The 24,281-nt window shown below is 44.4% G+C and overlaps 1 protein-coding gene across 1 annotated transcript in view; it reads left to right on the top strand.

The window, feature by feature from the left end:
• The window catches only part of GUCY1B1 (guanylate cyclase 1 soluble subunit beta 1), a 148,968-nt gene that overhangs the window by 81,643 nt on the left and 43,044 nt on the right, over nucleotides 1-24,281 (top strand). Inside the window, exons 8-12 of the mRNA XM_063920493.1 lie at nucleotides 3,111-3,244; nucleotides 9,658-9,855; nucleotides 13,263-13,500; nucleotides 13,965-14,105; nucleotides 15,303-15,457. Coding sequence (XP_063776563.1) covers nucleotides 3,111-3,244; nucleotides 9,658-9,855; nucleotides 13,263-13,500; nucleotides 13,965-14,105; nucleotides 15,303-15,457 — 866 coding nt within the window. The remainder of the gene's footprint in view (nucleotides 1-3,110; nucleotides 3,245-9,657; nucleotides 9,856-13,262; nucleotides 13,501-13,964; nucleotides 14,106-15,302; nucleotides 15,458-24,281) is intronic.

Here is a 24,281-nt window from a genome sequence, read left to right as displayed (position 1 = left end):
TTAGATAATATCTCTGAAATGTATGATGACACGTTTAGGTATACTGGAAGAGAACTTCAAGCTTATAAAACAGAACTGGTACAGCATAGAATGGTTCTTAATTACCTCACAGCAGTGACAGGCGGATATTGTGTCACACTGGCAACACAATACGGCGTGAAATGTTGCACATATATTACGAATAGCACCGAGGACCCGGTCGAGGTCATAGACCAAAAGATGGACGATATTCTCCCACTGAAGTGGGAATTTCGCAGGAGACACAATCTCACTCTTGCTACTGTAGGTAATGAGCTGACTGGTTGGGTGTCATGGTTGAACCCGCGAAATTGGTTCTCTGGTTTAGGAGACTGGGCTCAAGGAGTCATAATGGATGTTGGGAAGTTTCTCCTATGTATCTTAGGTGTCATCATAACGATTGGTTTGATATTTAGATGCGGTCAGGCTTTAATGAGGTGCAATCGTCGTACTAAGGTAATGAGTTTAAGGAGTGAGGAAACTGTAATTCCAATGGACTTGATTTATGACCCAAATGTAGAAACAATGATGTGATGAAAATGCGATTTCTACGGTCCGTTTCTTTCACCTGTTTTTCCGTTTCCTCCAAGGTAAAAAGACCCACTTGGACGAGGAATTTGATGAGCCGTTATACAGACAACAGAGGGATTAAAGAAGAAGTTTTGACAACCTGATACACAGATTTTTGATGAACTATGCCATGGATCCCCAGTTTCCCTAGAAATTTTAAAATTACGCTAGCCCAACACTTTTGTAAATCTATGGACATTGACAGCTTTTGCTCGCACCTTATGGGCAAAAGCACAAAGAAGACTGCATTCAACAGACACCAAACAAGACCTCAATCGACGAATGTACATTTACCTGACATAGAATACCACCGCATTTACCGTAATTATGTCTTTTCTTCATTTCTACAACCCTCAGGTAATGACACACATAGTCGATAGGGAATACAGGCACAGATATCAGCAATCACATATCCCCCCCATTCATGTATCATCAACTAAAATGTGCTCCCCCATTTTGTTACAACCAAAGCCGAAAAGAGCTCGGTAAAGTTTGACAGCCCATCCACAGACCCGTACCACGGGATAAGAAGGAATTCAAATGTATACTTCGCAATACCTCGAAGCTTGATTTAAAACACGTACGGCACGATGATACATGACCCCCAAACATGGACTCATACACACATGCTTCTGCTATCTCACTAGGTCATACCCTTTTCCTACCTTCTCCTCTCCTCCCCTACCCAACCATGTAAATGTATTAACCCCTGACATATATTTTTCTCTTTTGAAATGTTTTAGAAGGTGGCAGTTATTTTTGACTGCCAAAGGGTGGACTGTCAAAGTCAGAAAAATATCTCTATGCACACTACCATATTTGCACCTCACACAGGTCCGTGCTGCGCATGCGTGCGCTCTCCCGTACGTGCGCATACTCACAGTCGCGGGCACCCGCAGGCGCACGGTATGCGTATTTACGGTAGAGTTTATGTGATCGTAGCGTGCGACTCAATCGTTACATATTTTCACTATATAATGTATTTTGTAGATCATGGTCCCTTTGATAGATTCTGAAAGTTTAGTTAACATAGCATGTTCCTGAACAGAGAGATCCCTCTTTGTATTGTACGAAGGGTCTAACAGGGGTCATACAGTGGTGTTTGGTACCCATCGGAAGAGTATTTAAATAGCAATATTCCGGTGTTGGTTTGGAGCGGATTAATCGCTCGTGCGAATAGTTATGGACATAAGAAGTTTATGTCCATTTACTATTATTTGTTCTTATTTAGTCATGCGGCGGGAAACCCAGTATCCCACCCACCTGAACAGTTGGAAGCAGTCACAGCCCACCTGTATGAATCAACCTATGACCTTTTGTTATAATGCGAAGCCGAATTCCTGTGTCCAATGAACAATGAGATTGTAGGGACCATTGAATTGCATTGTGTGTGGGGCATAAATAGGCAGGCCGACCATATCCAGTTCACTCTCTTCAACGGTTCTCATTGCTGATAATCGGGAGCTGGATATCGAGGCGCATGCGATCGTTTCCCCTTGTGCGTAAGTGTTTCTCCGCAACTATATTGATCTTCTTGTTATTGTGGGCCAATTTCTCTCTCTCTCTCTCTCCTCCTCTTTCTCTCTTATTTTCTCTTAAATAGTAATTGTATTATATTTCCTGTGTAGTTATCTGGTTAGGTAGTCTATGTTATATTGTAGTGTATGATTTGTATTTGTATTAATTCTTTTGCAAGTATATCATTCAAAATATATATATATTAGGCGTTGGACCCTAAGCCCAGGTATCTGTGTATTTCTTATAGTATCTAGTATTCTCAGAGCGTCGGTGACGCTCAAACAGCTTGTAAGTTAATAAGGTTACACTAGGTTGCATCTACACCCTATCTCTACACTAAGGTTTTACAGCATACTACATTGTTTATGGTTTAGATACAAAGGTTTAACATTGTGAGCGTCAGCGCCGCTGGTGATCTCCTCGTGGTCCCGAGCGTCCGCTACGCTATAGCGAATCATTACGTTAGTCAGCAGCCAATAGCGTGCCTGCCAGTGATCTCTTGGCCGTGAGCGAACGTGACGCTTGAGCGTCTCGACTACGGCTAAGCGATTGTTACGCAACGTGCGTACCCTTACGGTACTTCATACGTAGATAGCGTACAGTGTTCTTAGACCTCATAAAGGGTATTATATAAGATAAATATTTAGCTTTATCAATGCCATAGTGCGACCAACATAGCTGACCTGTACAGCACATGCACGGTATGGGTCCGGCGCTTGCGCAGTATGAAATATTGGTACATTGCAGCATGCAGTGCTACTGCAACGGGACCTGAATCATCCCCATGATCTTAAACAAGTTAAAGATGTGACATAATTTTCAAAGCTAGTTCTGCTTTGACTTTACAAACTGATATACATATTTCCAGAGTACTTTCCTATGGTGTAAGTTTGGGAGTATTGGTAAAAGTGAGTTGGAAGCTGGAAAACACCTAGCACTGTAACATACTGTACCTCACTTTATATTTTCACAGTTTGAATGAATATAATGTTGTTTGATATTAGGAAGGATTGCTTGATGTGGAAAAGTCAGAGAATGAAGATGAACTGACTGTCACTGAACTCAGTTGTATTCGCCTGAAGGGACAAATGATCTACTTGCCAGAAGCTGACAACATTCTTTTCCTCTGCTCACCAAGGTAATCCCTCATACTTTATTTATGTCATATACTGTAAAAAGTTTTTAAGTACTCTAGAATGTGCAGGAAGTACTTTTTGGATTATAGGGGCTGATTCACAGAAGGATGCAGTAGCTGTGCTAAATAATGTAAAAGCAGCAGGCTTCTTGAGTAGGAACACACTCAACTTTGTCATCTGCTGCTGCATCCGAAATTATAGCATCGGTTCCCTCTGTTTGAACATTGGTCTTCGGAGTAACCATCAGGTTATTCCGGATGGCTGGTTTCTTCACGCTGCCAGGGCCAGTGAAGCTGCATCAGAAGACACAGGCACTGGCCTTACCATGTCTCAAAAATGACACCCACCCCATTTTCAAGAGCGCTGCCCGTTGCCACTCTGTCCACTCCTCCAAATGTTGAAGCATCTTGCTACATCTTAGGGGCACTGCGTGAGATCTCAAATCTTGCGCAGTGCTGCATCTGCACATAAGCAGATCTCATACCATCGGAGATCTACATAAACCATTGGGTTTGCATACATCTCTGAATCTGGCTCATAGTCAGTCATGAATTTGTCAGTGAATGAAATTACATACTGTTTTATGTGATATGCAACCGCTTATGAAGAAGGGGTGTGTGGGTAATCTATGCCCAAATGGGAAACTTTCAATTGGCAGACATTAATAGCCTAACCTTTATACTCCTTAACAATGTTTATAATCCCAGATACTCCCTTTCTTCCCTCTGTCCTCTCCTGCCCTCATCCTCCCTTAGGTTCTAGAAATTATGCATTTCATTGTATATTCCTGTTGAGTGCTGCACAGATCGATGCTTTCAGCACAATTAGGGCGGTAACTAGGGTGGTGCAGACAGTGTACTGCACGTAGCACATTTGCCCATTGGGCAGAACCGGCTGTATCCACACAACTGCTTTTATCTGTGTGCGATGAGGAGGAGGAATAAAGATCAGGAAATGGAGGAATGATGAGGAGTAGGAGGAATGATGATGAATGAGGAGGCACATAGTGATGGGCAGTATACATTTTATACACCATATATAGGCACACAGTGATGATGGGCTGAATAAATTATATACAGTATACGCACATAGTGATGGGCTGTATACATTACATACTGTACATTATACACACAGAGATGAGGGGCTGGGCACAGTACATACCATATAGGCACATAGTGATGAGCTTTTTATGCATACAGTAATGAGGGGGATGGGGTACATTATATATAGGCACATAGTGATAGGCTGTATACGTTACATACATTATACACACAGAGATCTGGTACTTACATAGAGTCCTGAAAAGCAGTGGCTGGTGCCTCACCAGCTCTGAGGTCTCATCAACCTAGACCTGCAGTAGCCGGTCCTCTGAGTGCTTCTCATAGGGGAAGAGATCCATACGGAAGAGGGCGGTGGTGCAGGCAGCAGGCAGTGCAGGTGGAGCAGCAGATGGAGCGCCGGGTCCGGCATGAAGACTCGCAGCTTGAGAGAGTGATGCTGGGCAGGGGAAATATTGGGCCCAGTACAGTTGTGCCCTTAGACCTCCCCATCGCCAGCCTTCATTAGCAGCATTGAACTTTGGCCAGATTATTCTTCTGTCAGAGAACCTGGCCAAGGTTCAATGCGGCTAATGTATTTAGCGGGAGTGCTAGGTCCAAGTTGCGGGCTGCAGCTGGGAACGGGATTCCTTTCTCTGTGCCTGTTACAGTTACCGGGCACTGCTTCCGGAATCCAGGCAGTCAAACGGAGAAAGCAGCTGCAGCGCCATCCACAGTGTGGCACTCTACGTGGCCGCTTACCTTGCCTAATGGTAGGACCGGCCCTGATTGTGTGTTTGGCATAAACATACATTTTAGATGTGTAAAATCAGACACAACACCATTACAGAATATGTGATATTTAACATATTACTGCTGGACTTGAAACATGTAGTCTTATAGACTATTATAGTAACTGTCATGATCCATAATGGATCTGATCCCAAAATATGGTATTATTCAAATTGTATGTTGTATCAGTGTATATTCTATATGAAAATTGTTCTTTCATCCTGGTTGACAAGCCTGTAATTAACCAGGATAACAAGCCACCAGCCATTTGGTATTAGGAAATGTATATGTGCTCTTCACAGCAGGAGGCTATGTGTAAATTCCACTTTGCTCCTCACAAATCCCATTCAATGGATACTGTATACTGTGAGCGGAACCGTAAGGGCCGTTGTGGGAAGTGTTTTTTCCCCAAATCCCTTTGGTGGTGGCAGACTGATATGTTTTGTTAGCAACCATAAGTCCCTGGCAGTGGTGACAGTAACTAACAAGCATCAGTGTAATAGATATAGTTAAATTGTGGCAGGTTGCATGTCGCTGCAGTTTTTTAATGATATCCCGACCCCTGCTGGTTACAGCTGCAATTTGTGGCATTTAACAGCAGGGTGTGGAGCTAAACATCATCATGGCCCCGACTGTGAAAAGCCGCTATTGACAGCATTTTACAGAGGGAAGAGGATGACTTGATTCAATGCGAACGGTGTCATTCAACCGGCAGGCCACCCAGTAAAATAGACAAGTGGGCGGCACCGGGTAGATAGTCCAACTCTGTCAGGAAGTCGGGAGAGCCCATCTAAATTTTAGCCTCTCCCAGACCTTCTGGAAGAGCTGACAAGTATGTGGTACACTAGTCTGTATATGCCTACTGCACCTACAGATTTTTGTGTTTCTTATGTACAGCGCTACGGAACCCTTGTGTCATCATATAAACAAAACATAATAATAATAATAATGGGTGTACAAGGAAAGTGATTATTTTAAAACACAATTTAACATATCAGTAATTAATTTATTTTACAAAGGGTATATTTGTGAGCAGGGGCATCAGAACGTTTTTCAGTTGGGGGGGCAAGATAAAATCTCAATTTGGCGCCCCTAATTTATGGCCACCTTAGACAGGTCACTTGTACCTGTACGAAACTCTATGGAGTAGCAGTGAGTGAGTGACCCCGTATATACATTATGTCTGGTAGAGCTCCCTTACACACAATATGCCCGGTAGAGGGCCTAATTCAGAAGTGATCGTAGATGTGCTAAATTTAGCACATCTACTATCAGTTTCTCAGACATGCGGGGGGACGTCCAGCACAGGGCTAGTCCACCCAGCATGTCTGGCTCTCCCCCTTCCCACACCCCCCCGCACGGGTGTGAAAGCATCGCATAGCGGTGATGATTTTGCACCTGGCTAGTATCTCCCTTCCAACGCAGCCGCCGCGGCCCGCCCCCGCAATGGACCAGACACAGCCAACGGTGTACTTACGCCGTTGGCACGCCCTCTCCCGCCCCGCAACCACCTCTTTCTCTCAATCAGGCAGAGGTGATCGCAGCCCAGAGATGCTGTCAGCATCTCACTAGGCTACCGGGGTGCGTGCGCACTCTACAAAGGGATTCAGACTGTGATCACTGTCGCTGCAGCAATCCAGTCTGAATTACCCCCAAAGCCCCTTATATACATTATGTCTGGTAGAGCCTCTTACACACATTATGCCTGACAGAGCCCATTATATACACTGTAGAGCGTCCCCAGTGCCAGTTATACATATATGCCCCCAGTGCCAGATATACATATATGCCCCCAGTGCCAGATATACATATATGCCCCCAGTGCCAGATATACATACATAAATGCCTCCAGAGCTAGATATACATATGTCCCCAGAGCCAGATATACATATGTCCCCAGTGCCAGATATACATATGTCCCCAGTGCCAGATATACATATATGTCCCCAGTGCCAGATATACATATATGCCCCCAGTGCCAGATATACATATTTCCCCAGTGCCAGATATACATATTTCCCCAGTGCCAGATATACATATATACCCCTGAGCCAGATATACATAAGTATATGCCCTCAGAGCCAGTTATACATACATGCCCCAGAGCCAGATATACATATATGCCCACCGCACATCACTGATATATGCCCCCAGAGAGGTAGATAGATATATATTATTTATATATATATATATATATATATATATATATAGCTCTCTCTCTGGGAGCATATATCAGTGATGTGCGGTGGGCATATATGTATATCTGGCACTGGGAACATGTGTATAACTGGCTCTAGGAATGAATACATATATATATACAGTGGGGATCGAAAGTTTGGGCACCCCAGGCAAAACTTCATTTTAATGTGCAAAAAGAAGCCAAGGAAAGATGGAAAAATCTCCAAAAGGCATCAAATTACAGATTAGACATTCTTATAACATGTCAAAAAAAGTTTGATTTTATTTCCATCATTTACACTATCAAAAGAACAGAAAACAAAAAATGGCATCTGCAAAAGTTTGGGCACCCTGCAGAGTTAATGCCTTGTACTGCCCCCTTTGGACAGCTGAGACCTGGCAGTGTCATGGATTGTTCTCAATCATCGTCTGGAAAGACCAGGTGATGTCAATCTTAAAGGTTTTAAAAGACCAGACTCATCTGACCTTGCTCCAACAATCAGCACCATGGGTTCCACTAAGCAGTTGTGTAGAACACTGAAACTGAGAATAGTTGACGCTCACAAAGCAGGAGAAGGCTATAAGAAGCTAGCAAAGCGTTATCAGATGCCCATATCCTCTGTTCAGAATGTAATTAAGAAATGTCAGTCATCAGGAACAGTGGAAGTTAAAGCAAGATCTGGAAGACCAAGAAAAATATCAGACAGAACAGCTCGCAGGATTGTGAGAAAAGCAAGTCAAAATCCACGTTTGACTGTACGATCCCTCCAGGAAGATCTGGCAGACACTGGAGTTGTGGTACACTATTCCACTATAAAGAGATACTTGTACAAATAAGGTCTTCATGGAAGAGTCATCAGAAGAAAACCTCTTCTACATCCTCACCACAAAAATCAGCGTTTGAAGTTTGCAAATGAACATATAGACAAGCCTGATGCATTTTGGAATAAAGTTCTGTGGACCGATGAGGTTAAAATAGAACTTTTTGGCCGGAATGAGCAAAGGTACGTTTGGAGAAGGAAGGGCACAGAATTTAATGAAAAGAACCTCTGTCCAACTGTTAAGCATGGGGGTGGATCAATCATGCTTTGGGGTTGTATTGCAGCCAGTGGCACAGGAAATATTTCACGAGTAGAAGGAAAAATGGATTCAATAAGATTCCAGCAAATTTTGGACGCTAACTTGATGCCATCTGTGAAAAAGCTGAAGTTAAAGAGAGGCTGGCTTCTACAAATGGATAATGATCCTAAACACACCTCAAAATCCACGGTGGATTACATTAAGAGGCGTAAACTGAAGGTTTTGCCATGGCCTTCACAATCTCCTGACCTTAATATAATTGAAAATCTATGGATAGACCATAAAAGAGCAGTGCGTCACAGACAGCCCAGGAATCTCAAAGAACTGGAAGACTTTTGTAAGGAAGAATGGGCGAAGATACCTCAAACAAGAATTGAAAGACTCTTGGCTGGCTACAAAAAGCGTGTACAAGCTGTGATACTTGCCAAAGGGGGCAGTACAAGGCATTAACTCTGCAGGGTGCCCAAACTGTTGCAGACGCCATTTTTTGTTTTCTGTTCTCTTGAAAGTGTAAATGATGGAAATAAAATCAAACTTTTTTTGACATGTTATAAGAATGTCTAATCTGTAATTTGATGCCTTTTGGAGATTTTTCCATCTTTCCTTGGCTTCTTTTTGCACATTAAAATGAATTTTTGCCTGGGGTGCCCAAACTTTCGATCCCCACTGTATATATATATATATATATATACATACATATATATACACACATACACTCCTAGAGCCAGTTATACACATGTTCCCAGTGCCAGATACATATATGCCCCATGAGCCAGTTATACATAGGTCCCCAGTGCCAGATATACATATGTCCCCACAGTGCCAGGAACACATACCCCCACAGAACGTTGACTAGCTGGCTGGCTGGCCAGGCAGGCGGGCGGGCAATCAGGAGCGGGCGGCCTCCGCATTTTCAGTGACAGTCTCTCCCCTGCGACATCCGTGTCCGACCCCAGCAAAGCTTGCGCATATGTAATGAGCGGCTTGACGTCATGACGCTCCGCCGCTCATTACATATGTGTGATCAGAGCAATACGGGAGGAGTAGCCGCAGCACTGACTGTCACTGCCAGACAGTGACAGTCAGTGAATCGCGGTCCGCGGCTGAAGCGCCCTTTATGTGAGGCGCCTATCTCAGCCGCGTACTGTGGCGGCAGGCGCCTCTCTCATGTTTGGGGGGAGCGAGCTGCCCCCTTGCCCCCCCCCCCCCCCCCCGCATTCCGACGCCTCTGTTTGTGAGTCTGTAATGGATCTCTTCGTTTAGCAGAGTTTAAAATTACAAAACTGCTTGTATCAATAATCAAGTTTTGAATAATAACTTATTTACAGTGTTATGAACCTGGATGATCTGACAAGAAGAGGATTGTATCTCAGTGACATCCCCCTCCATGATGCTACCCGTGACCTGGTACTTCTGGGAGAACAGTTTAGAGAAGAATATAAATTGACCCAAGAACTGGAAATCCTGACTGACCGGCTGCAGCACACCCTAAGAGCCCTGGAAGATGAGAAGAAAAAGACCGATACGTGAGCAGTGTTTCAGCATTTTATAGTGACAGCATTAATGATAGCAAAGCTGGTGCTGGAAATGTTTGGGCCCTTTCCAAGTAGAAATTGCAGGGCCTTCCACACCCCACATACCTCACTCTGATCTCCTTTCAACAATGACCTGCTTATTGTGTGCCATCATAAATAGCCCTACAGAGATAGGAGTTGAATGTGAGACATGGATACATTGATATGAGAATAATATTTGGTTATCAAACCAATGTCCAGATGTAGCAGTCAGGAGTTGCTTGTCCTAGCGCTTATTTTAACCATTTCATAAACTTGTACGTACATAACATTCAGTGTAATTAGTGTATACTGGGGGTCATTCCGAGTTGTTCGCTCGTTAGTTTTTTTCGCTATGGAGCGATTAGTCGCAAACTGCGCATGCGCAATGTTTGCAGTGCGCCTGCGCCAAGTAAAGTAGCACAAAAGTTTGGTATTTTACTCACGGCCTAACGAAGATTTTTCATCGTTCTGGTGATCGGAGTGTGATTGACAGGAAGTGGGTGTTTCTGGGCGGAAACTGGCCGTTTTATGGGAGTGTGCGGAAAAACGCTGACGTTTCCGGGAAAAACGCGGGAGTGGCTGGAGAAACGGGGGAGTGTCTGGGCGAACGCTGGGTGTGTTTGTGACGTCAAGCCAGGAACGAAACTGACTGAACTAATCGCAGTGTAGGAGTAAGTCTGGAGCTACTCAGAAACTGCTAAGAAATTTCTATTCGCAATTCTGCTAATCTTTCGTTCGCAATTCTGCTAAGCTAAGATACACTCCCAGAGGGCGGCGGCTTAGCGTGTGCAATGCTGCTAAAAGCAGCTAGCGAGCGAACAACTCGGAATGAGGGCCATAGTCCTGAGTTAACTGTGTTTCTCCCTGTCGGCAACTTTTCATGTGTCTCCCTTTTCCTCATTGCATGTTGCCGGGCCGATATATCTATCATGTCCCATAAAATAAATAAATGTACTAGGACATACTATATATAAAAACATAAGCAAGATGCTAAAAGTAACAAACTATGGGGCTGATTTATCAATGAGTTTTATCATACGCAATGAGTATTAAAACTTGCGTATGATAAAAGGTGTTCCAGCCAATTAGCTCCCAACTGTCATTCTTCAATCACATGTCAGTTAGGAGCTGATTGGCTGGAGCATCATTTATCATACGCAACAGGTTTAAATGCTCATTGCATATGATAAAACTCATCGATAAATCGGGTATGGTTCGTTGGGGCGACCCAACTTAGGTCGACACTCATTAGGTCAACCACAGAAGGTCGACATTGCCATTAGGTCGACATGCATTTGGTCGACATGGGCGTTAGGTCGACAGGTCAAAAGGTCGACATGAGGTTTTTGACTGGTTTTGGTGTCGTTTTCTCTGTAAAGTGACGGGGAACCCAAATTAGTGCACTGCTTCGCTCGCCATGCTTCGGGCAAGGTGCCTCGCTTCGCTCGGTACAGATTACCGTTCCAATCGTAGTCCACGTGGATCGTTAAGTATGATCCAAAAAATAAAAAATAAATTATAAAAACTCATGTCGACCTTTTGACCTGACGACTTAGTACATGTTGACCTAACGGCCATGTCGACCTAATGCATTTCGACCTAATGGCATTGTCGACCTTCAGTGGTTGACCTAATGAGTGTCGACCTAAGTTGTGTCGACATAACAACGTTACCCAATAAATCAGCCCCTCTATACTAATGCAGTGTTTCTCAGTCTCTGTCCTCAGGTCCCCAACACAGTTCATGTTTCCAGGTCACCTGTGGATCTATAAGATGGAACAGTTGGTCAAACACCCGTGCCCCTGCTGGGTGGCCTGGAAAATAGGATCTGTTGCAGGGCCTGGGGACAGGGGTTGAGAAAACATTGTACTAATCCAAAGTCGCTAAATGAAGAGACAGGAGATCTCTTGTCATGGACACACTAGCATGTCCATACACATTTAACACCTCCTGACACTATTAATCACAACATGCACTTCACATCCAGGCAGCCCTCCAAATACATACCATCTACTTATGCCCCGGCCTTGCTGCAGGTTACACCACCTCTGTCACAACACTGTTACTACACATACAGCAGAACTCCCCTACATGTCTCTTCACACACTGTGAAGAGAGATAACTTTGGTCACAATATAATGTACTGTGAGAATAGCACATACTTAGTTTCTCCAGATCATTAATCTCCCCCCTACACATTCCCTTCCCTTAACCATTTATATACTGCATCCCTGACAGTAGCTCACCCTCTGCTCTCACTTGCTGAAATGTAATCCCTCCATGCAAATTGAATCCTCTATGAACCCCTACCACCATTACCCCAGGTGTGTGTCTTTTTCAGTGTGTCACCTGAGCTTCTACCTAACTAGGGGCTTTGTGTAACACTGGCCAGTGTGATTGTAAATCTGTGTGACTTTGGTCAGGAGTTATATATGCTGTGTACTGTATGTGTACTAGGACAGTGTACACCAGTGTTTCCCTAATCCGGTCCCCACACCTACTGTAAACTGCTCATGGCTTTAGGACTTATTTAGTCATGCACAGGTGACATAAAGTCTCTGCAAGGGGACCTGATGTGGAAAACACAGTTGTATGTTACAGGGAAGCATTTGACATGTCTGTTTATAATTAACAAGTGTGTGTATGCACATGTGTGTACACGGTATGCATATAGTGGGCCTCATTTACACTTGGACACAAGTCCATGTTTTTCATTGTAAAATACGCGTGTTCGTATGGCACATGTGCGACAGTAATGCATATTAAATTGATGATGGTGAATGACATCCCAGGTGTATCGCCATACAATGGGGACATATTTTGGACATAAACAGTGAGATCTGGGGGTACGTTTACTACAGCTTTTGAAACATACAAGAGGTGGTGTTGCCCATAGCAACCAAGCAGATTTTGTCTATCATTTTCTAGGATGCAATAGAGAAATGACACCTAGAATATGATTGGTTGCTATGGGCAACACCGCCAATTTTCAATTTTAGAATCGTTATTAAATCTACCCCCTGATGTCATCACTTCCATTCGTGATTTCTATCACACACACCCACAAACACGCTCATAAACCCTTACATGCTCATTGTATATACTGTGCTATTAGGATTCTATTAAAACTGTACCAATTTAACACCTAAAAAAAAGAATTGTGTCAATCTAACGGTGTAACCTGCCATGCCTATACTTCTGCTTATCTAGTCCTGGGCCTATGTGGCTTCTCTATACAACCACACCTGATTGCATATGCAGCATGTGTATCTTTAACACTGATATTCAGAAATGAAGACATGTAATGAATCTACAGCAATTGTTCTTACTTTTATTTTATGCTACATTGCTGAGTCTTCCTTTCTCTCCATTTGTAGCCTGCTGTACTCCGTTCTCCCTCCAACTGTTGCTAATGAACTGAGACATAAGCGTCCCGTTGCGGCCAAAAGATACGACAATGTCACCATTCTGTTTAGTGGCATTGTGGGATTTAATGCTTTTTGCAGCAAGCATGCATCTGGGGAAGGAGCCATGAAGATTGTAAACCTTCTAAATGATGTATATACAAGATTTGATATTTTGACTGACTCCAGGAAGAATCCTTTTGTCTATAAGGTAAAAGAAGCCCAGGGTTGAGCATACAAAATAACCCATGGATATTGACCTATGAATTAGTAACTACTGTGCATCAGAATTATTTTATAACAAACTCAGGTGAAATATTAAACAAATACACTTCTGACCAATATATTACTAGGGCAATAGTTGGTTTTCCATTATTGACACTGAAAGTAAGTCAAGGGTAATGAAAAAGCCAATTACCTAGATTTTTTTTGTGTTGTAGAATCACTAAACAAGGCAATATGTTTATTTTTGCGCTTTAGGAAGAATGAGAGAAATGAGACAGATCCCATCTATTCAGATTTTTTCCAGTCCAAAGAAATACCATCAGTTTCCCATGAACGTCTTTGATCAATACTCACATCTACTGGCGCAGTTCCTGTACACAGTAGTCATGTGACTATATTCTAATGTCTCATTCTCCCAGAAATACATTATTATATCATTTATGTTTTTAGGTTGAAACAGTTGGAGACAAATACATGACGGTGAGCGGTCTTCCAGAGCCATGTGTGCACCACGCTCACTCCATTTGTCACCTGGCCTTAGACATGATGGAAATTGCTGGACAGGTTCAAGTCGATGGGGAATCTGTGCAGGTAAATATTCCAGGTGCTATTCCATTAGGAATACTTTCTGTCATGAAAAGGAAAAAAAAATGATCATGCAAATCCTATAAAAGGCAGTTTACAAAAATGTTTTATCTTACTCAGTTATACTTTATTTTAAGACCTTCATTGCAACCTTAAGACCTGCACTTCCAGAAATACTCTTGACTGACTATGTTTATTTATTTATTTATCATCAGATTTCAAGATTGCTTTTTACCAAACCATGCCTTGCATATAAAGAATAGCATATACATACAGTAAAATGTAATCATGCTCATATAGAAAGCAAACAGGGTTGTGCAGTGTTGTGGCAATGATGTATGATGCCTGGGATGAGACCCCCCTTATATCGCCTCTCTCTCCCTCCTGCATCACTTTCCCTCCTTCCAGCATCACAATTTCACTTTTAGCAAACAATACATTTATGACCTACAGTATACTTCACTTTTCCCTGTTAATGAGCATATCTAGCTAAAATAAAACATTGTATATAGTGGAGCTAATGAATAATTTTCGAATTAGCTGTTATATATGAAGGCACTGCGCCCAGCCTGATGACATTGTCCCGGAGACCGACGTGTGACGCCTACTGTACTTTGGCCCTCATTCCGAGTTGATCGTTCGCAAGGCGATTTTAGCAGAGTTGCTCACGCTAAGCCTACGCCTACTGGGAGTGTATCTTAGCTTCTTAAAATTGCGACCGATGTATTCGCAATATTGCGATTACAAACTACTTAGCAGTTTTAGAGTAGCTCCACACTTACTCTGCCTGTGCGATCAGTTCAGTGCTTGTCGTTCCTGGATTGACGTCAGAAACACACCCAGTGTTCGCTCAGACACTCCCCCGTTTCTCCGGCCACTCCTGCGTTTTTTCCGGAAACGGTAGCGTTTTCATCCACACGCCCCTAAAACGCCGTGTTTCCGCCCAGTAACACCCATTTCCTGTCAATCACACTACGATCGCCGGAGCGAAGAAAAAGCCGTGAGTAAAAATCCTATCTTCATAGCAAAGTTACTTGGCGCAGTCGCAGTGCGACTATTGCGCATGCGCACTAAGCGAAATTTCACTGCGATGCGATGAAGAATAACGAACGATCAACTCGGAATGAGGGCCTTTATTCTGTCAATACTCAAGATAAAGATCTGTTTTCCCAGTGTTTATTATATTTGTTACCTCCTTCCTAGATCACAATTGGTATACATACAGGAGAGGTGGTGACAGGGGTTATTGGCCAGAGAATGCCACGTTACTGCCTATTTGGAAATACTGTCAATCTAACCAGCAGAACAGAGACGACTGGTGAGAAGGGAAAGATCAATGTATCTGAATATACATACAGGTAAGGCATAATAAGGACGAAATGAGAAATATATATCAACTATATTACAGGAATATCACAATGAAGATATGTTAATATAATGTACAATTTTGATAATCAAACCCTGAATCATCTCAATATATAGAATATGTTGACCACAATTGTATTTTCTGTGATTCTTCTCCATTTTCAAATATTGTTTACTGTGTTGTGAAAACAAAACATCTTCATAAGACATATAATACAAAGGGGGGTATGCAATTACGTCCGTTTTTTTGACTAGGCGACTTTTTGCTATTTTTAGAGCTAATGGGGATTCACCCTATTCAATAGCAGGGTCTTTTTTTTTTGCGTAGGCGAAAAATTCAGCAGGAGTGAAAAACATGTGGATCGGTGAATCCACATGTTTTGTCACCTGCACCTGGCTGTTTTCACCTTTCTGGAGGCATTTATTCGCCAATGGCATTTCACAAAAAAAAGTGAAAAGACATTGGCGAAAATGCCTTAAAAACAGGCAATAACGGCCCGTAATTGAATAGGCAGGGGGGCGACATCAACAGCTCTGAGATAACTGGAACAAACTGCATACCCCCCTAAAACCAGTGGCACCAGTGACTTACATTTCACCTGAGTAATTTGCAAAGTTCAATTAAATCTGTTTTCTCTTACGTCCTAGAGGATGCTGGGGACTTCAAAAGGACCATGGTGTATAGACGGGATCCGCAGGAGCTTGGGCACACTGAAAAGACTTAATCTGGGTGTGAACTGGCTCCTCCCTCTATGCCCCTCCTCCAGACCTCAGTTAGACTTTGTGCCCAGGACTGACTGGACACTCACAGGGGAGCTCTCCTGAGTTTCTCTGGAAAATACTTTTTGTTAGGTTTTTTATTTTCAGGGAGACCTGCTGGCTACAGGCTCCCTGCAGCGTGGGAGTGAGGGGAGAGAAGCAGACCTACTTCTTCTTAGTTAAGGGCTCTGCTGCTCGGCTACTGGACACCATTAGCTCCAGAGGGTTCGATCACTTGGTGCGCCTAGCTGCTTGTTCCCGGAGCCACGCCGTCACCCCCTCACAGAAGCCAGAAGAAAGAAGTCGGGTGAGTATGAGAAGATCAGAAGACTTCAGGACGGCAGAAGACTTCAGTAACAGAAGGTACAGCACAGCGGTAATGCTGTGCTCCATGCTCCGACACACATCACCAACGGTAGTCACAGGGTGCAGGGCGCTGGGGGGGGGGCGCCCTGGGCAGCATGTTACTGAGGTCGGGGACCGGCAGAAGGCTTTCGGTGCCTCGGCACCGTTTCTTAAACCCCCGCCGGCATCTTTTTCATTTTCAAATTTGGCGGGCCGAAGCGCGCCGGGAAGGGGGCGGAGCTTCATCCCACGGCTCACAGGCGCCATCTTCTCCTTCAACGCGCGGCTGAAGGAGACGCTGCCGGGACCTCCACATTTTTCTCACAAGTAACGGGGAGATGTTCAGAAGGGGGGGGCCGCAGTGTGGTGCTTCTTATCATTATAAATTAAGCAGCGCTGGGTACATATATCTTTTGTCGGGATATATGGGCGCTGGGGTGTGAGCTGGCATACTCCCTCTGTGTCCTCTATCTGGGCTTCATTGTGGGCCTGTCACCTAGCTGGGACGTTCTGTGTGTATCTGTGTGTCGGTACTACGTGTCGGCATGTCTGAGGCTGAATGTTATTCACCAGAGGAAGTTATTGGGGGAGCGGATACCGGGCTAGATTTGGGACTGTCGACGCAGCCGACACCTGATTTACTCGCATTGCTCAGTACGATTAATTCGAATGTTGCTTCTTTGTCAAAGAGGTTGTATAAGTCTGAGTCATAGACATAGGTGTGGAAAAAGTCCATGGAAGAGGCTTTGTCTCAGGTACAGACCCCATCTGGGTCGCAAAAGCGGCCATTTACTCAAGTGGTAGATACGGATACTGACACGGACTCTGATTCCGAGGTTGATTTCACTGAGGCTGCTTTACATCCACGATTAGTTAAGAGTATTCAGTACATCATTGTGGCTATAAAAGATGTTTTACACATTTCTGATGAACCTGCGGTACAGGAAACAAGGATTTGCTTGTTTAAGGGAAAAAAACCATGAAATGAATACTCTTTGTGAAAAGGCTTGGGAGTCGCCGGATAAGAGGTGGCAGATTCCCAACAGGATTTACATGGCATATCCGTTCCCCTCTGATGACAGGGAAAAATGGGAGGCGTTCCAAATGTTGACAAAGCTCTATCTCGCTTGTCTAAGAAAGTGGCGCTTCCGTCTCCTGACACGGCAGCTCTCAAAGATCCGGCGGATCGCAAGCTGGAAACGTCTCTGAAGTCCATTTTCGCTAATTCGGGTGCATTGCTCAGACCTGCTGTGGTGTCGGTATGGGTGAGTAGTGCTATTGCTAACTGGGCTGAGAATTTAGCTAATGATATGGATACCCTTGATAAAGATAATGTTCTTTTGACTCTTGGTTATATCAAGGATGCTGCAGATTACCTGAAGGATGCGGCGAGGGATGTCTGTCTCTTGGGATCAAGAGCCAATGCCATGTCGATATCAGCCAGGAGGGCGTTGTGGATCTATCAATGGAATGCTGATGCCGACTCCAAGAGGGCTATGGAAGCGTTACCCTTCAAAGGTACTGTCTTGTTTGGGGACGGCTTGGCTGACCTGGTCTCGACCGCGACTGCGGGTAAGTCCTCTTTTCTTCCTTATGTTCCCACACAACAGAAAAGGCACCACATCAGCAGATGCAGTCCTTTCGTCACAATAAATACAGGCATGGAAAAGGTTCGTCCTTCCTCGCTTCAAAAGGTAGAGGAAGGGGAAGGAAACCACCTGCAGTGTCAGGCGCCCAGGACCAAAAGTCCTCCCCTGCTTCTACCAAGTCCACCGCATGACGCTGGGGCTTCCCTGGGGGAGTCCGGACCGGTGGGGGGCCGTCTGCAAATATTCAGTCAGGTCTGGATTCAATCAGACCTGGATCCTTGGGTCCTAGAGATTGTGTCTCAGGGATACAAGCTGGAGTTTCGGGAGATACCCCCTCACCGGTTCTTCATTTCGGCGTTACCAGTAGCTCTTCCGGACAGGGAGGTGGTGCTGGCAGCGATACAAAAATTGTGTCTACAGAGGGTCATTGTTCCCGTTCCCTCGTCCCAACGGGGGGAGGGGTGCTACTCGAGCCTCTTTGTTGTGCCGAAACCGGACGGTTCGGTCAGACCAATTCTAAATCTAAAATCCCTCAATCCATACTTGAAAGTTTTCAGGTTCAAGATGGAATCTCTTCGAGCGGTAATTGCCAGCCTGGAAGGGGGGGATTTTATGGCATCAGTCGACATAAAGGATGCCTACTTACATGTCCCGATATGTCCTTCACATCAGGCCTTCCTCAGGTTTGCGATACAGGATTCTCATTACCAATTTCAGACGTTGCCGTTTGGGCTTTCCACGGCTCCGAGGATTTTCACCAAAGTCATGGCGCAAATGATGGTTCTCCTTCGCAAACAAGGGGTTACAATTATCCCGTACTTGGACGATCTTCTGATAAAGGTGAGGTCCAAGGAACGGTTGCTGAGAAGTGTAATTTTGTCACTGTCGGTTCTGCGACAGCACGGTTGGGTACTCAATTTGCCAAAATCTCAGTTGATTCCGACCACTCGGCTGCCTTTTCTGAGCATGATTCTGGACACGGATTTACAGAAAGTATTTCTTCCAGAAGAAAAAGCTCTGGAACTGCAGACTATGGTCAGGGAACTTCTGAGGCCGACGAGTGTGTCGATCCATCACTGTACTCAGGTTCTGGGGAAAATGGTTGCGGCGTACGAAGCCATTCCATTTGGCAGGTTTCATGCCCGGGTGTTTCAGTGGGACTTGCTGAGCAAATGGTCCGGGTCTCACCTGCACATGCACCGGAAGATAAGTCTATCTCCCAGAGCCAGAATTTCTCTCCTGTGGTGGCTACAAAGTTCTCACCTCCTAGAGGGATACCGGTTCGGTATCCAGGATTGGGTACTTCTGACAACAGATGCAAGTCTCCGGGGCTGGGGCGCAGTCACCCAAGGAAGGAACTTCCAGGGGAAATGGTCGCTCCAGGAAGCTTGTCTCCACATAAATGTTCTCGAGTCAAGAGCCATCTACAATGGCCTGCTGCAAGCAAGTAGCCTTCTACAGGGTCGACCTGTCCTGGTACAGTCAGACAACATCACAGCGGTGCCACATATAAACCGTCAAGGCGGAACAAGGAGCAGAGCGGCAATGGCGGAGGCCACAAGAATCCTTCGTTGGGCGGAACAACACCAGAGCGCCCTGTCAGCAGTCTTCCTACCGAGAGTGGACAACTGGGAAGCAGATTTCCTCAGCAGACATGATCTCCATCCGGGAGAGTGGGCTCTTCACCAAGAGGTATTTGCAGAGGTGACAAAACGTTGGGGAATTCCGTTGATCGACATGATGGCGTCTCGTCTCAACAAGAAGCTCCCGAGGTATTGTTCCAGGTCAAGGGACGCCCTGGTGTCTCCGTGGGTGTTTCAGTCGGTGTATGTGTTCCCTCCACTTCCTCTCATTCCAAAGGTACTGGGGATCATTCGACGAGCAAGGGTTCAGGCGATTCTCGTCGTTCCAGATTGGCCAAGAAGGGCCTGGTACCCGGATCTTCAGGAATTACTGGTGGAAGATCCTTGGCCGCTTCCTCTAAGAGAGGACCTGTTGTTGCAGGGTCCATGCGTGTTTCCAGACTTACCGCGGCTGCGTTTGACGGCTCGTAAGGGTATCCCCAGGGAGGTCATTCCAACTCTCATTAAGGCTAGGAAGGAGGTTACGGCGAAACATTATCACTGTATTTGGAGAAAGTATGTTTCCTGGTGTGGTCTTTCACTTGGGGCGCTTTCTCCACTTTTTACAGGCGGGAGTAGACGCAGGCCTGAAATTAGGTTCCATCAAAGTGCAGATTTTGGCTTTGTCTATTTTCTTTCAAAAAGAATTAGCTGTCCTCCCAGAGGTTCAGACTTTTGTGAAAGGAGTAATGCATATCAATCCTCCGTTTGTGCCTCCTGTAGCTCCATGGGAGCTGGATGTGGTCTTACGGTTTCTCATGTCTTCCTGGTTTGAACCTTTGCGTAAGGTTGAATTTAAATTTCTCACTTAGAAGGTAGTTATGCTGTTGGCGCTGGCGTCTGCCAGGCGGGTGTCAGAGTTGGCGGCCTTATCTCATAAGAGCCCGTACTTGATTTTTCATTCGGATAGGGCGGAATTGAGGTCTCGTCAACAATTTCTGCCGAAGGTGGTTTCTTCATTTCACATTAACCAACCTATTGTGGTCCCGGTGGCTACGGAGGCCGTGGCGATTCCAAAATCTCTGGATGTTGTAAGAGCGTTGAAGATCTACGTCACTAGGACAGCTGTTGCCAGAAAAACTGAGGCACTTTTTGTCTTGTATGCTTCCAACAAAATTGGTCATCCTGCTTCAAAACAGACTATTGCACGCTGGATTTGTGGTACGATTCAGCAGGCTCATTCTTCGGCCGGACTACCGGTGCCGAAGTCAGTAAAAGCCCATTCTACCAGAAAAGTGGGCTCATCTTGGTCGGCTGCCCGAGGCGTCTCGGCGTTACAGCTTTGCCGAGCAGCTACTTGGTCGGGTTCAAACACTTTTGCTGAGTTCTATAAGTTTGATACCCTGGCTGATGAGGACCTTGCGTTTGCTCAGTCGGTGCTGCAGAGTCGTCCGCACTCTCCCGCCCGTTCTGGAGCTTTGGTATAAACCCCATGGTCCTTTTGGAGTCCCTAGTATCCTCTAGGACGTAAGAGAAAGTAGGATTTTGGTACTTACCGATAAATCCTTTTCTCCTAGTCCGTAGAGGATGCTGGGCGCCCATCCCAGTGCGGACTGTTACTTGCAGTGTTTTCTTGCTAGTTAAATTAGTTTATACATGGGTTGTGTATTTCTTGTTTCAGCTTGTTGCTGTGGTTAATTCATACTGTTATCTGGTTTAATGTTACTCTGGTTGTACGGTATGTTTGTGGTGTGGGCTGGTATGTTGGTAGCCCTTAGTTTAAACAAAAATCTTTCCTCGAAATGTCCATCTCTCCTGGGCACAGTTCCTATAACTGAGGTCTGGAGGAGGGGCATAGAGGGAGGAGCCAGTTCACACCCAGATTAAGTCTTTTCAGTGTGCCCAAGCTCCTGCGGATCCCGTCTATACCCCATGGTCCTTTTGGAGTCTCCAGCATCCTCTACGGACTAGGAGAAAAGGATTTATCGGTAAGTACCAAAATCCAATTTTTTTTGTAATAGTCTAACATTCCATATGAAGATTACTTTCAGCCAAAACATAAATTATATGAGCTACACGATCTATATATCTTCCAGAGAAGATGGATTGGGGAGGGGATGAAGAAATATCATCTTTCTTTATATACTACAGTATAAGTGCTGATAACCTTTCTCCAGGAATCCAACCCCTAATCCTCCTGCATACCCCATAGATACATCACTGATAGAGCATTATACTATTATGAAGACTGTAAGACAGTCACTCACGTTTAGGAAGTTTAGGCCTGTGTTCTTCCCTATATTTCAATTGTAACAGCCACATTCAATTAGCCTCGAGATTTATATAGGGATAGTGAGCTCTTACATAATTTTCCAGGAATACATTGCTGACGAGGTATTCTCCAATGTTAGGAGGTATACAGTATTTGATAACAATTTAATTTGAGAAAGAGAGAAATCTTATTATGCAGTTGGTCAGTATTGAAAAGTAGGGACAAATAATTGTAGGTAAAAAACTCTAAAATTACAGGATCCCAAATAGCATAGATTTACTGGGGGGGGGCACAAATGTTATTGTCTTTTTTGACTTTGTGACTAAAATAATAGATCAGTGGGGGGCCGTAGCTGTAGCATATCTAGACTTTAATACGGCATTTGACACTGTCCCACATCGCATACCGTTAAATAAACTCAAAAGTATGGGATTGGATTATAAAACAGTTAAATGGATAAGAACATTGTTGCTGGATAGGAAACAGACAGTTGTAGTAAATGGAGTGCATTCTATGGAGAGAAATGTTACCAGTGGAGTACTACAGGGATCTGTCCTTGGACCAGTGCTCTTTAATATCATTGTTGATGACATTGCAAATGGTATTAAAAGGAAAGTATGCCTTTTAGCAGATGACACAAAGATGTGCAACAGGGTAGACATGCCAGGAGGGGTAAAACAAGCAATTGATGATCTAGGTAGACTTGAGGAATGTACAAAAACTATATAACTCCTCGCGCTAATATAATTAATTTGAGGCAACAGGACATGAATATACTCAATACATTAGTTCCTTTATGATATTTTTTAACATCTATAAAATCAATCATATAAAAAAAAAAAAAAAAAAAAATCACAAAATTGATTTAATTAATATGCGCATATATAAAAAAAAACAATAAAAATAAAATAATAATAATATTAATTGAGCATAAGAGGTGGATCATATATCTATATTGCTATAATTGACCACAGTAGACTAATCCAATATTTGTAGAGGTGTTGATGTCCTTATTTTATTCCTAAATAGGACAGTCCCATTAGGTATGCTTATAAATATCTCTTGAATTGGATATCATATAGTGTAGTATGGATAGAGTTTTTTTACCAGTTGATGTCATTATCCATATGCTCACAGAAAGATGAATTCTTCACTTATGGGAGATGTGTCCTGGATCCTGGAGGATAGAGTCGAACACCCGGGGCTCGGTGCACCGCAAGCACCTGTTGAATACTGAGGCTCCCGTTCTCCAACCACCGCAAGTGGTGTCCTCCATCTCCCACTAGAGTGATTCCCGTAAGCAATGCACACACCTTTCTGGCTCTGGGGGATAAAACAGTCCGGCTCCTGGAGCTCAGCGCACCGCAGGCGCCTGTCAGCTGAGTGTGCTCCCGTCCTCGAGCCGCCGCATATAGCGTCCTCCCTTCTCCCGCCTGTCAGCCTCAAACGACAGCGATGCACATCAACAGGGACCAACAAATATTGTCAACTGGGTCACAAATAGGGCACTTTCTCTGAAGCGTTTCGCTTCCAATTGAAGCTTCCTCATGGAGTAAAAAACTATAAAAAATAAGATTTTACTCACCGGTAAATCTATTTCTCGTAGTCCGTAGTGGATGCTGGGAACTCCGTAAGGACCATGGGGAATAGCGGCTCCGCAGGAGACTGGGCACAACTAAAGAAAGCTTTAGGACTACCTGGTGTGCACTGGCTCCTCCCTCTATGACCCTCCTCCAGACCTCAGTTAGGATACTGTGCCCAGAAGAGCTGACACAATAAGGAAAGGATTTGGAGTCCCGGGTAAGACTCATACCAGCCATACCAATCACACCGTATAACTCGTGATACTATACCCAGTTAACAGTATGAAATATAACTGAGCCTCTCAACAGATGGCTAAACAATAACCCTTTAGTTAACCAATAACTATATACAAGTATTGCAGACAATCCGCACTTGGGACGGGCGCCCAGCATCCACTACGGACTACGAGAAATAGATTTACCGGTGAGTAAAATCTTATTTTCTCTAACGTCCTAAGTGGATGCTGGGAACTCCGTAAGGACCATGGGGATTATACCAAAGCTCCCAAACGGGCGGGAGAGTGCGGATGACTCTGCAACACCGAATGAGCGAACTCTAGTTCCTCCTCAGCCAGGGTATCAAACTTGTAGAATTTAGCAAATGTGTTTGACCTCGACCAAGTAGCTGCTCAGCAAAGTTGTAAAGCCGAGACTCCTCGGGCAGCCGCCCAAGAAGAGCCTACCTTCCTCGTGGAATGGGCTTTTAC

The sequence above is a fragment of the Pseudophryne corroboree genome, chromosome 1 (genome assembly GCF_028390025.1).
Source record: "Pseudophryne corroboree isolate aPseCor3 chromosome 1, aPseCor3.hap2, whole genome shotgun sequence".
NCBI classification, from domain to species: Eukaryota; Metazoa; Chordata; class Amphibia; order Anura; family Myobatrachidae; genus Pseudophryne; species Pseudophryne corroboree.
The sequence above is the reverse complement of the archived record's forward strand: the minus strand, read 5'-3'. Positions and strand labels throughout refer to the sequence as shown.